The 13,810-nt window shown below is 34.2% G+C and overlaps 1 protein-coding gene across 1 annotated transcript; it reads right to left on the reverse strand.

Annotated features, from left to right (window-relative positions):
• Positions 1-5,621: 5,621 nt before the first annotated feature.
• Positions 5,622-13,250, reverse strand: Msh (muscle segment homeodomain protein). The gene is made up of 3 exons (XM_076409433.1): positions 12,742-13,250; positions 8,214-8,416; positions 5,622-6,270 (listed from the first exon to the last, which is right to left on the reverse strand). The coding sequence occupies exons 1-3, from the start codon at positions 13,112-13,114 to the stop codon at positions 6,052-6,054; spliced, it is 795 nt and encodes a 264-aa protein (XP_076265548.1). The 5' UTR covers positions 13,115-13,250; the 3' UTR covers positions 5,622-6,051.
• Between the last annotated feature and the right edge of the window lie 560 nt (positions 13,251-13,810).

Consider the following 13,810-nt stretch of genomic DNA (forward strand, 5'->3'; position numbering starts at 1 on the left):
TAGAACGTGAAAACGATTAAACCAATATATTTCATACACATTTCCTCCATATATTGTAATATAGGTGTAATACACTTCTGGTCTGTGTAAGTAATCTTGGATTTTGTTCTAGATCTTGCTCTAGACAGAGATATGTTTTCTTTTTTTTACTTTTATTATACTCTGTATGATGTCTGAAGTATTTAAATTGTTGAACAGTGTTATAAATCAATTTAAAACGTTGATGATTTTTGATTTTGTTGGACCTTCAGAAAAAAGAACATATAGAAACTCATTCTTGTTAAAATGAATTGTTAAAAACAATTTACTGACTAATTCTCTAGTTTTGACGGCGAATATAAACATATGCTGAATTTTCATATATAATTATGATTATCATAGCACACTTATTTGAAATTGGGGAAAGTTATTCACGTTATTTTTCAAAAATTTTACACTCGTAATTTGTCCTTGAACCATTTTTTTAGTCACAAATAGATAAATAAAACAGCGAAGAAGAAAAAAAACTTAAAATGGTAATGTTTTGATGAACTTTTTCAAAGATATATGAAGTAATTCATTGACTCTTGTTAACATTAGTGACTATTAACCTATTGCTTAAGCAAAATAGGTAATTAGTACAATCTTAAGAAAAGTGCAACATGTTACCAGGAGAGACTGAATGAGAAGTACAAGAAACTCTGAACAAAATAATAAGCTATAGATGAAAAGTCCTCGGTCTGCATAATATGATGGTGATCAGGATATGATGAATAACCGAGTTGGTATGGCAACAAAAACCAAAAGAACTAATCAAATTACTCAGACGCCTTGCTGTATAGAGTCCGGGGAACTAATTTGTAGTATTAATTAACAAATTAACATATAAATTATTAATGGAAGACACTCGTGTCCATTGCAATTTACAACGAACTACCTGTTAACGACCAGCGACTTTTCCACGGCGAGAAAAACTGCTATCGGCCGTTTCGAAATAAGTTAGATTCCCTTTTGAATAAGGCAGTTTAAAGATCATTAAACAAATGGCTGGCAATTTTAAATATATATATGTATACGAGAAGTATTCTAATTATACTGGATAAGGGAAATGCTCGAGTTGGGCAGGAAAAAAGCGGTCGGCATAGCTGCCATACTTACCCGTAATTGGAATTATACGTAACTTTTAACGACCCTGTTTATAATTGAGGTGTAATTTGGACTAGCGTCTTTAAATTATAAAGCGTGCGCTGCAACCCGGCGAAATCGCGAAAATGAATTTAGAATTAATTATATCGCTCTTTGGTTACTGATAATTGTCTGTTTCCCATTCGTTTACCGTTAAATGTGATAACATAGATAAGCTTAGTATAATCTTAATTATAAATTAATTTATTACTACATTTCATTTGTACTTGGATTAATTCACAAGCAAGATGAGTGCGAGAAAATACATCAATATGTATTCCTCAATAATAAAATTATAATAACTTAAGCTATAATTTATACTAAAGGTCTAACTTCAATCTTTTGATATGCTATGCGTTCCAGCAGTTGTATTGCTTCCACGTTAGTATAAGTTAGTAATTTTCTTTCGCGTTTCAAGACGAAATCTTGGATAACTTCGAAAATCCATTTGATTTCTAGGCCATCGTGCAGTTCTTCGTTGGTTACGTAGCGATAGGCATTGGTAATCAATCGAAGAACCTTGTTTTGACAGCGTTGGATGACTAGTTGGTTTGAATTTTTAGTGCAGCCCCATATTTGCACCCCATGGGTGAAACTTGTTTTACGATGTCACTTCAAACCCTGAATTTTGTATGAATAAAATGCTTCTGTATGAGAGAAATGATTGGTGTGTTACTAAAGAGTTTAAAAGTGTTTAAGAGTTATTTAAGTGTTATTTTCTTCACATTATTTGCATTAATTCAGTTGTCTAGAGGGTCTTGGAATGTTTGGATTTAGACAATGGATATATTAACGTTTAAAAAGCTCCAGGGAGACATATATGACAGGAAGGCATTATATAACGAAGTATCATATTTTGAAAACTGATCCTGTAAAAACATGAAGAAATCGCAGTATAAATCTTAATTATTGACTAAGTCTCACGTAGTTTTGATTGTTCCCTGGAACCTTGTTTTGAGCTACACAAAGCAGGACTTTTGCGGTTACGTAGCGATAGGCATTGGTAATCAATCGAAGAACTTTGTTTTGACAGCGTTGGATGACTAGTTGGTTTGAATTTTTAGTGCAGCCCCATATTTGCACCCCATAGGTGAAACTTTATTGTGAAATATCTGTTCAATATATTTTTTTCAAAGTATTGTCCATCGATAGTCGTTACATTCATAACATAATTGTCTTTCAGAAAGATTTATTTCTACAATGTTATTGTGAAAATTGTGGAAGAAATAATTGAAAAGGTTAAAATGAATGATATAAATCAGAATAGATGAAAACTTACCAAAAAGTAATACTCTAAAGAACAGTAATAACAAAAAAATAAAACAATATTATGGGACATTGTCTTGCCTACAAAATCAATCTCAACTTGTTGGTCTACGAATTGTATTATTTTATTTTGTATTAATATATTTTTCTTAAACATACTTGTTGAAGAATTAATTTTTCTGGCCTCATGCGTAGACCCAAGAATGAACCCATCTATCTCGGTTAAGTAGCCTTAAACCAAAATATTAACTATAAGTATCTTAACCAATATACATAGGTTTCAATAAATGAAACTGTTAAACATCTTTTTAAAGGGCAACAAAATCTGGCCCTATATTTATTGAATGGCATTGCACTGAAACTTTTCAGGTAGTATAATCGCATTTACTTTCAATGTAATTTTGTCAACGCCCCATTTGGACACATTTTTTAAACAATGGGTAATATGTAGTGTAGTAATGTCACATACACACACGTCCTTAACCTAGTTAAATTGGGCTGTTTCTTCCAAGGAAATTTGTTTCTTTTATTGATCTCTTAGAACGTCAACAATCTACTCGTGGGCAATAAGTATTGTTATACGATTTCAGTTATTTAATATAACTAAAAGTAGACGGTCACTTCAGTAAGTGTACAACTTAAAATCTAATTTTTATTCCAGATACTATTCTAACTTATTCTAGATATTATTAAATCTCACTCTATATGTCTATTTTATGGCTGATGAGGAGGAAGAATTAAGACAAGCTATCTACACAACCACATCAAGTAGCTGGGGCAGATGGAGGAGAAGGAAATTGCGGCAACTTTGGAGGAGTTTTTGGAAAATCGTAACCAATTTTTCCGAAACCCTTTCCAGTAGATTACGAAACGACACCTTCGTAATTTCTGCTGTTCTGCTTCGATGACGTTTGATGGGGTGTTTAGTGTAGTGTCCAGTAGGAATTATAGTGTGTTTTAATTTTAAGTTTTAAGTTACTATAAGACGTACAACAAGCTGCTTCTGTATAAATAAAATTTACTGATGAAACGCTGAAGGATATCCAAATATTCGGACGTTCTAAAGAAGATACTTCACCCTTATTGGCACATCATGGTACAAACCAAAATGGAGACATTCCTCTTAGCCCGAATACGTCAATGAGTGCGAGGAAAGCACTAGAAATGGCTAGAGACCGAGAGAAACTCTCTCGCAGAACAACAAAATTAACACCTTATCTTAACGGAAGCAGAAACCGATAAAACGTTTTTTGTTGCTTAATTACCAGTCCAAACTGAAGAAGTAAAACTGAAGCCGGTAATCTACGAGTAATTTCTACTCTATTCCGCGTCCTTTCGCTTATTACGGTCGCTATTCTGAATTTAAATTCGGCCATTTTCAGCGGCGACTGCTCGCTAATTGGATAAGTTTGTTTTATTGGATTCCTGCCGATCATTTACAATCCAGGCGCGATATTTCTTAGAACGCGGCGTCGCGAAGAATTCGAGATCGATCGTTGTCGATAACCGAGAAAATCTATCGAAATAGGACTGCCGTCCAATAAATATGCCGCGGCCTTTTCGCTACCGAGGTTACAGGAAAAGTCTACGTGGAAACGGCGACCGGTTCGGAATCGATTCTCTTTAATCGTATTCTTAGTTTCAGTCGACACGTGTTTTTTGAGACGTCGCTATAGTTTTTCCCTTTGAGTAAAACTAAACGTACAAATATATCAGGTCTATAAATTCATTTCAAAGAATTTTTAATATATGGCATTACAGTATATTAAATGGCATCCGGTTTATTTGTAACCAATCTCATATTGAAGCCTCACCGACATTCGCCGATGTGTGAAACATAGAGTCATCTATAGAGATTGAACTTAAATAGGCGAAACATACTGCAGGCACTGAGCCAACTTTTTTTAACTAATTCGTTTAAATTGTCCTACGTAGGCACATGATTGGCTCATTTCTATAACGCGATGGCTTGTTTCTGTTTATCTGATGTCATTTTTGTGTGCCTGATATAGAGTATGTTCAGCGTTTTTGTGACTTCTTGAATTATAGTCATTATTATTTGATTATAATGTATATTCAATCTGCGAGCAGTCGGCGAGTGCATTGGGATGTACAAATAGTCTTTCAGAGTACTTCGCACTAACACTCCGAATCACACTCGTTTTGGGTTCTATGGGGATATCATGTTGAAACAGTTTGTTGGACACATCAGTTTGTTTGTAATATGGGGCATCGATTGACTCGCATCACTTTATTCTGGAACCTCTGGAAGATATCTATGTTAGATCTGCTAGTAGTACCCCACAATTCAATACCGTAGGTCCAAATTGTATTGACTTATACAGCAAAACCTTGTTATCTAATGATAATTTAGATTTACGCCCTATCAGCAGCTTACAGTACATTTGGTTTAGTTTAACCTCAAGCTGTTACTAGCGTTTTGTCCCTATATGTTTTTTCCATGTCAAACGTGGATCGAAATGCATTCCCAGATATTTAACGTTGTCTGTTTGCTGAAGTTCATGATTCTACTAACGGACATGTTGTTCTACAAAGGGCGAATGGGTAGATTTTGTCTCATTTGCTTTGATACGCCACGTTTTCAACCACAATTCGACTTTGTTAAGATGAAGTTGGAGATTTCTTGTGGCTTATATTGGACTCTCGTGTGATGATAAAACCGCTGTGTTGTCAACATATGTTGCAACAGTACAATACATTAGATATAACAATAGGTCAAAAACACTGCCCTGCAGAACACCCGAATATATTGGGTGTAAGTCAATATATTCGTCACCCTGTTTGATAAGTAAAGTGTTTGTCTGTGAGGTATGATTTCAGCAGTTGAAAGTGCGTAAAAGCTTTTTCATTTTAATATGCAGTCCGGTGTGTCACACCTTGTCGAAGGCCTAAGAAATATCGAGAAATGCAGCGGGGCAATATTTTTTATCGTTCAAGTTTTTGTTAATTTGTTTGACTAATCTATGTATTTGTTTTATTGTTCCGTGTCTATTACGGAAGCCAAATTGATGGTCTGGAATAATATTTTCCACAAAATAATATATATTACAGGTAACAGGCTTATAGAACGATAAGAGGAGACGCCTTCTGAACTTTAACTTAAGTAGTTTAGTTCAGTAGTAATGCATTAACTTGTTCACACACCATACAAAAAATAAAACAAGCATAAGTCTAATAAAAACAATTATCTTATATTCAACTATATCTTACAAAAGTGTACAACAATCAAATAAATCTTCATACAAAATAAAACAACTTAAAATCGTTTATGTACAAAAATAAATAGAGGCTCAATGCTAGTCAGTCTTTCGAGAAATAGTTAAAACTAACAGAAATCAAGGATAATATAGAACGCCGTACCATTCTGCTCGATTTTATTGCACCTTACTAAAATAATCGAGGGGGAAAATATCATATAATCAACATATTTACAATAGATACACTCGTATATACAGAACACTTCAGGTTTAGATTGCAAGTTCATAGCGCGATGGGATGAGTTGGGATCATTCCAAACGTCGCGGACAATCAAAACGTCTACAGCTTCTGGAGCTTCTCAACACCTGTACAAGTCTATTTACATCGATATCACTGTTTGGCTCACTGCGGCATGTTCAACATGGGACCGGGACCCGAGAACGTGAAATGGGGCGGTCGATGCGCCATCGCCGTTAAGAAGGGCGATATCAAGGGCGCACCACCAGGGAACAGTCCGAATGTGGGAGGTAGTAGGGGCCTTGCCGACAATCGCAGTTTTTCTAGCTCGGCCTCCTGTAAACGTTTTGCTTTAGCACGTCGGTTTTGGAACCAGATTTTGACCTGAAACAAAGAAAACAACATTATTAATTGATTACTCTCTATTGTAGATCATAGTACAATGAAAATTATATTAAAATTAATATATTACTCAAGAAAAAAATTTACTTCGTTCATTGGATGGGACTCAAAACTTTAAAATTAAACCGTTTTTCATGTCTTTTGGTTCCTTCATCTATATAACACCCTTAAAGCTCATTAACTGTCATCAGTATTATTTTCAGATAGCGGAAATAAATCATAGTGGTACATAGAAGATTGATAAATATAAGAAAGGCATTTCATACAAAAGAACGAATTCCAATATGAGAAAATACAATATAAATTGCGATGTTGATATATAAACATGTTTTCTGAGTCTCCAATTTAGATTATTTAGTTATTCTTAATTAATTTGTCAGTTCGGAGGATATGAAAAAGAAATGAAATGAACTTGAAATAAAATACAAGGAATGTATTTGTTATTTGGAAGAAAATGTAAATTATTTGTACAGAATAAGTTGTTGTTGTATAAATAGACACTAAAATCTATATGAATCTACTAAGTATTGCGGATATAGCCAGATAACAAAGGAACTATATACACCGAGGCTTTCGGATTCCAACTATCATAGATACAATAAAGAAACTCGTAACAAGAACTGAGGAAAGACTTTAGTCCCATGTTAACAAAACAAAGAAGACAACATTATTAGTTCATTGTATTTCTTATATTTAGTTGACTAATATATCATAGGACAATGAAAATTATATTAAGATTAATATACTACTCAAGAGAAAACATTAATTCGTTATTATCAGAGCTTTGTGAGCATTGTCTTCATTAGATGCGGCTCAAAACTTTAAAATTAACACGTCTGTTAAACTGTTTTGGCTCTCATATCTATATAATGCTCTTAAAGCTCTTTAACTGTCATCAGTATTGCTTTCAGGTATCTAAAACAAGTCTTAGTGGGTCATAGAGGAATGATACATGCAGGAAAAACACAAAACAATACATTCCAATATGAGAAAACACAATATAAATTGTGACGATGGTATATAAATATGTCCTCTATAAATTTATTAGTTGAAGCATATAAAAAAGAAAAGAAAAGAACTCCAGATACTATGGGAACAATTACTTACACCCAGACCTTCGGATTTCAATTATTATAGGGAAAATTAAGAGGTTCGCAAAAATTCATGAGGAAATTCTCAATTCTTATGTTAACATCGAAATGTTGCAACACTTGTGATAACTTTAAACTAGACTGCACATTCAAGAGAACCGAACGGTGTGATCTTGTGTAGCGAAACAGTAAAATCGCAGAAAAATACTACTGCGTTCGTAGATAAGTGCCTATATTTAAATCACTGTACAGATAAAATTAACTGGCACTGAATTCGAACAGTAACGCTTCCAGTTTTCTAACGTTTCATATCACGTAAAGGATTTTTGTTGGAGTAGCCATTAGTAAAATATGAGGAGGAAGATACATTATTTCGTGTAAAAACATAATAATAAATTTACAAATAATGTGCAGTGTGTTTAAGTTGTGATCACTTTAGAAATAATGTTAAAAAAAACATATAAAAACTGTGGGAACATATCTGAAAAATTTCTGGGTAAAACATTTGTCACCTCTGCCTTTTTCGCATAGTTATGACACAATCCATAAAAGCCCAATATGTTACGAGTGCTTCGATACCCTTTGTTCTTTTGTAAGTCACCTGATCCTCAACAGAAATCCGTCAACTTTAACGACTTTTGTCATCAGGTGGGTTTTTACGCTTCTCCATCGACCTGCACAAAAGACCACTTGAACCGGCACCTTTTTTTCGGTCAGAAATCCGAAAAGAACACGGATTACGCGTAAGAACCCTTATCGGGTCACAAAGCTCGACCGAACGAGCCGTGAAATAACGCCATTGAGGTTAAAACAAGCGTGAAAATCTCAATTTACCTGAGTCTCGGTCAGTCTCAAGGAGCTGGAGAATTCTGCCCGTTCCGCTATGCTAAGGTACTGTTTGTCACGGAACTTCTTTTCCAGCGCGAGAAGTTGCTGCGTGGTGAAAGGCGTTCTCGGTTTTCGGTTGGGTTTGTGTTTTCTGAGGGCGCAACGAACTATCGGAGGTCCGCCGGTACCATTAAGGTTTGGGAGGTTCGCTGAAACAACAGGAAAAAGACAATTATTATAAAACATCAAACTAAATACAATAACAATATAACTGGGGGTGATAAATGAGTAGAAATATTAAAACAATCAACTAAAACCGCCAATAAATGAATAATATTGCTAATAAAGTGAAATACTACTATCTCATCAAAAAAGGATATTTTAAAAATGAGGGTTTAAGAAAACTGATGTCGAACAGGTAAAGGATTGAATGTATTTTGACCGATTGTTAAAAGTAAATGGGCAAGGACGATATTTGAACTTTAAGAATGTTATTTAATTAGATTTATTGTAGAAAAAACTACTAAGACCGTGCCTAATTATTTAATTAAAAAAGTAAATGTAATAATATCAAAACTGACAAGAAAATAAAGACTATTACGAAAAACTGCGAATCCAAACTACTATACTGACTCAAATGAAATCAAACATTAAAAATAGAGTTTTAATCTCTCAATAACTAAATAAAAGTATTAATAAAGATGATATAATTGTTGAATCTTTGTATATATAGTCAAAAGAAGTCTTAACTAAAACACAATCGTTATATTTTGAATGATTGTTGAAAAAACAAAAGGATATCTAGCTCTATATACAATCTACATCAAAAACATTTTGCCTCACAATTATATTTAAAATATATTGAACATAATGATAATAACCAGCAAGAAAATAAGACAATTGTTGAAAAACTACCAAATTAAACCATTAAACTGACTCAAAACAATGATGGAATGATTCAAATGATAAATATAAAATGTTAAAACAACTACGCCAATACAATTGAATAACAATCGTTAATAACTGGATAAAATTACGAATAAAGAATATAAAATTATTGACTCTGAATGGGTATTCTTGATCTTGATTTAAACATAATAAATGTATTTTGAATGATTGTTGAAAGTAAATGAGCAAGGAAGAAACTCGAACTGCAAGAATGTCATTTAATTCAATTTCTTGCCGAAAAAAAGTATAAAACTGCATACAGAGGTGTCAAAAGATTGAGAAAAGTAAAATCATTAATATCTAAATAAAATTATTAACAAAGAAAACAGAATTATTGACTCTGAAGTTAAAACTCTGACTAGAGTTAAAAAATGTCTTAACTAAAACACAATAATTACATTTTGAATGATTGTTGAAAGTAAATGAGCAAGGAAGAAACTCGAACTGAAAGAATGTTATTTAATTAAGTTTCTTATATATAAAAAGTATAAAAGCGTGGACATATGAGGCTAACGATAGAGAAAAAGATATCTAGCTTGACAACGACGTGAAAAAGAGATAAAATAAAAGAAATTCCGTCATTAGCTCCAGCGGGACGTACCTAAACAGGAGTAATAATCAACAATCAATGCCAATATGGCCGTCGTATCGTTAAATAGTCCTGGTAACCGCTGTGGTCCGTCGAGAAGAGCCGGTGTCTTGAAAATGTTACGAACGCGACCCGTCTTGAACATAAAGGCAAACTCGTCGGGCATTTTCAGCCCGATTATTCCATAACGATATGTAAACTTGATACGAAATTAACCGCATTGCTGCGGTTACGACCCATCGGCAATCGTTACCAGAACGGTAATGGTTGAAGAACGCTTTTTTCCTTCTCCTTCTCTTCTTTCAGTCGTACGACATCGGTTCGATATATCGTCGAGTTTTTCCTGGAAACGCCGGCAACAAAGCGAGCGATTTTTATTTCCAGCTGGGTACCATATTAATTGCCGTAATTGGTTAAGTTCTACGCTGCACAGACCGAGGATATGCGCTTGATAGCTGATAAAAATTCAATCAATCTTTTTAAAAAAAACTTACATTGCCTTCCGAACTTCTTTTTGTACAGAAACACGTTGCATTCAAACATAAATTAGAATAACAATAAATAACGACACAATTATTATGGCAAACGACATATCTCTGCTTAGGTCTGTAGAAAAAGTACAAGAGGCAGTCAACAAAATCTACAAATGGACGAAAGATTGGTAAATTCAATTTAATAGCTCCAAATCTATTGATGATAATTTTGCATTGCCGCGAAATAATAAAAATTTAATTATATCACTCAATGGACGCCCGATTCCTCAAGAAGAATCAGCTAAATATCTTGGCATTCATCCTGAGGGTAGATTAAATTGGAAACATCATGTTAGACAAAAAGCAAAACACATTAGAACCAAAATAAAACAACTATACTGGTTATTCGGAAGATACTCTCAACTTGATCTAAAATCAAAGAGATTGAGTTATCAGACAATCATAAAGCCAATTTGGACCAATGGGGTGCATTTATGTGGTTGAAATAAAAATTCAAATCAACTAGTCATCCAACGCTGTCGAAACAAAATTCTTCCATTAATTACCAATGCCTATCGCTACGTGACCAACGAAGAACTGCACGATGACCTAGAAATCAAATGGATTTGCGAAGTTATCTAAGATTTTGCATTAAAACACGAAAGAAGAATCATACTAACGTGGAAGCAATACATCTTCCGGTCGACGCGCAGGATATCACAAGATTGAAGCGAACCAAGCCATAGGAACTTATATAAAGTGTATACCTTTAGTGTAAACTACAACTTAAGTTATTATATTTTTATAATTGAGGAATACATATTGATGTATTTATCTCGCACTCGTCTTGCTTGTGAATTAATCCAAGTACAAATGAAATGTACTAATAAATTAATTTATTATTAGGATTGTACTAAGCACATCTAATAAAGATGTTCAAAAAATCAATTAAAATGTGTTTATAGTCAAGAATCTCGCCCAAAAAATCATTTAACAAAAATCATTACCAAAGAAATTGGTATATATATATATCAAGACCCTCTTAAGAAGTTCTGGGACGTTCTGAGAACGATTATCAACAATAAAATCTCCAATTTCTTTATTTTATTGAGAACCAAACCTCAAATACTTTTAGAGTAAATTTGGGTACAAGAAGAGTGGATGGAGGTTCGTAACTAATAATTGCTTGAACGAAAATAATATTTAGAATGGAAATTAATAAAGTAAATAGGGATAACTTAATAGTACTGGACTTTTTGCGTAGTAATACAACATAATAATGGCTTAACCTCAAAGAAAGTACATCAACACTTAAAAATGAAATATATAATCATATTTAAGATAGAAATGCCATTATATGTTTCATTAATATTATCAACAAATTTTAATCGTTTTTACAGAACAATTCAATTTTACATAGCGAAATACAATAATAAATTAAATTCAAACAATGTAAATTCTGTATCTAAGGCTATTAATTTGGATTAAATAGTGATATTTTGTGGGAAAAATTGCCATAATATGTTTCATTATCAATATCAACAAATTTCTATCGTTTTTCTTAACAATAGTTCAAATTTTACGCAGAATAATACAAGCGCATTCAATGTAAATTCGTAATAATAGTTATTTAAATTTGAATAAAGTAGTACACCAATAATTAAACTGTTGATTGAAATTGTGATATCATGTTAATAATATGACTATGATATGTTTCACCATCAATATCAACATATTTTTATCGTTTTTCCTTAGAATAATTAAGTTTTTACATGGAATAATACAAGAATTTCAAACAAATTTAAATTCAAACAAAGTAAATTGACATGTACAACTTAATAGTGTAAATTCAAATAAAGTAAATTAATATTTGAAAGTTTATTAACTAGTTACATTATTTTGTTTCATTATCAATATAAATAAATGTCTATTGTTTTTGTAGAATAAGTCAGTTTCTACATAGTGTAACATAAGAATATTAACCGGAAATATGTAATGATAAATACTTAAATTATACAAAGTAAATTGATATTTGAAACTGACTTAAATTAAGTAATATCTTGTTAAAAAATTACGACTATATGTTTCGTTATCACTATCAAGAAATCTGTATCGTTTTTACGCATAGTGTAATGCAAGAACATTGACTGGAAATTCCTGATAATAATTACTTAAATTCAAACAAAGTAAATTAGTATTGCCTAGAGATTTCTTTGTTGATTTAATTAAATAGTGAATATTATTTTATGTAAATTTGGTAGGTTTTCCTATATCTTCACGTCAGTTTATTCGGTCCTCCCAACTTTCTCCTACATGTAATTCTGAATAATGAGATCTGATGAAGCCATAATGGTTCTTTGATCGATCAATCATCTTAATAAAGACCTCATTGTGAACGGGTTTGATTTAATTTGACTGGGCGTTTGTTATTTTATTAAACCGATTGAATAAAACGCAACTTAATTATGCCGCTAAGTAGGATATTGACGTTTCCGGCGACGGATATGGTAATTCTCCGGCTTACCTTGCGGTGAGTTCGATCTGAAAGGTCCGTTCGGTCCGGGCCACGCAAAAGGCCACTGGGTATGTCCGGGAGGTATGATCCTGGGCATGGAAGGATGCACTGGTTGGGGTATCACTACCGTGTGTTGGGAACCGGGACTTAAACTCTCTCTCCCGTCCGTGTCCTCGTCGTCCACGGTGATGTTCTCCTCGTCGTCGTCGTCGTCGATCTTCTCGCTGGAGGTGTCGAAGCGATTCTCCTCGCCCTCGGAGAAGCTGCCGGTCTCGTCCGGCGCGGGCGAGACCGATTTGGTCGACGAAGCGAGCAGCGACTCCACGCTGAACGAGATCTTCGACTTGATGTCGGTCTTGGTCTCTTCCATGGCGGAGATCATGGATACGGCAACACCACCGAACAACAAAAAACGTGGGATAACTCGGCTGGGGCACCAACACGGCACATACACTGCTGTTCAGGCTGTCGACGTCGGCTTGAACGTTGCTGCTGATCGGAGCTGTTGTGAACGCGCACTGACGACCACCGCGGGTCCCTTCCGAGGACCAAGACCCGCGTGAGGTGGGGCCGGTAGGGGGCGAGGCCACGCCCCTGGGCGGGCGCAGCGCCTCGGCGGCAATTGATGACCTTCGCGGCGTTGCCGTGCCTTTGCCATATTATATTATTTGTCGCGGTATGTCTACTATTAATTCGAATTGATTATGTTTCGAGTTGTTCGTTTACACGCCTGGCGGAGACCGTTTAATGGGCGATAGTACGCGGCTAAATTCGCCATTTTATCATCGCCATCCGTCAATTGTAACATTTTTGTCGGCGGCGGGTGTTCCGATCTACGAATGCAGTCGCTTCTTTTATGCGTCAGGCTATTGTCCGGTTTTCATTGTGGCGTCGTTATTTGTTTTTATGGAGCGTTTGTTTTAATTGCCCGCATAATATTTTCTGTTAAAAATATCAGAATCGTACAATGTCGTAACCGTCTTTTATACAAAATATTATACACCCCGTGTAATCGTTAAAAACGCTGAAGGACTCTCTACGTAAAACAAACAATTTTCTATCGTTTTTCCTTAAAATA

Source organism: Rhynchophorus ferrugineus, unplaced genomic scaffold, assembly GCF_030347505.1.
Source record: "Rhynchophorus ferrugineus isolate W39M unplaced genomic scaffold, kcgeb_rfMv2 rfM7, whole genome shotgun sequence".
NCBI lineage: Eukaryota > Metazoa > Arthropoda > Insecta > Coleoptera > Curculionidae > Rhynchophorus > Rhynchophorus ferrugineus.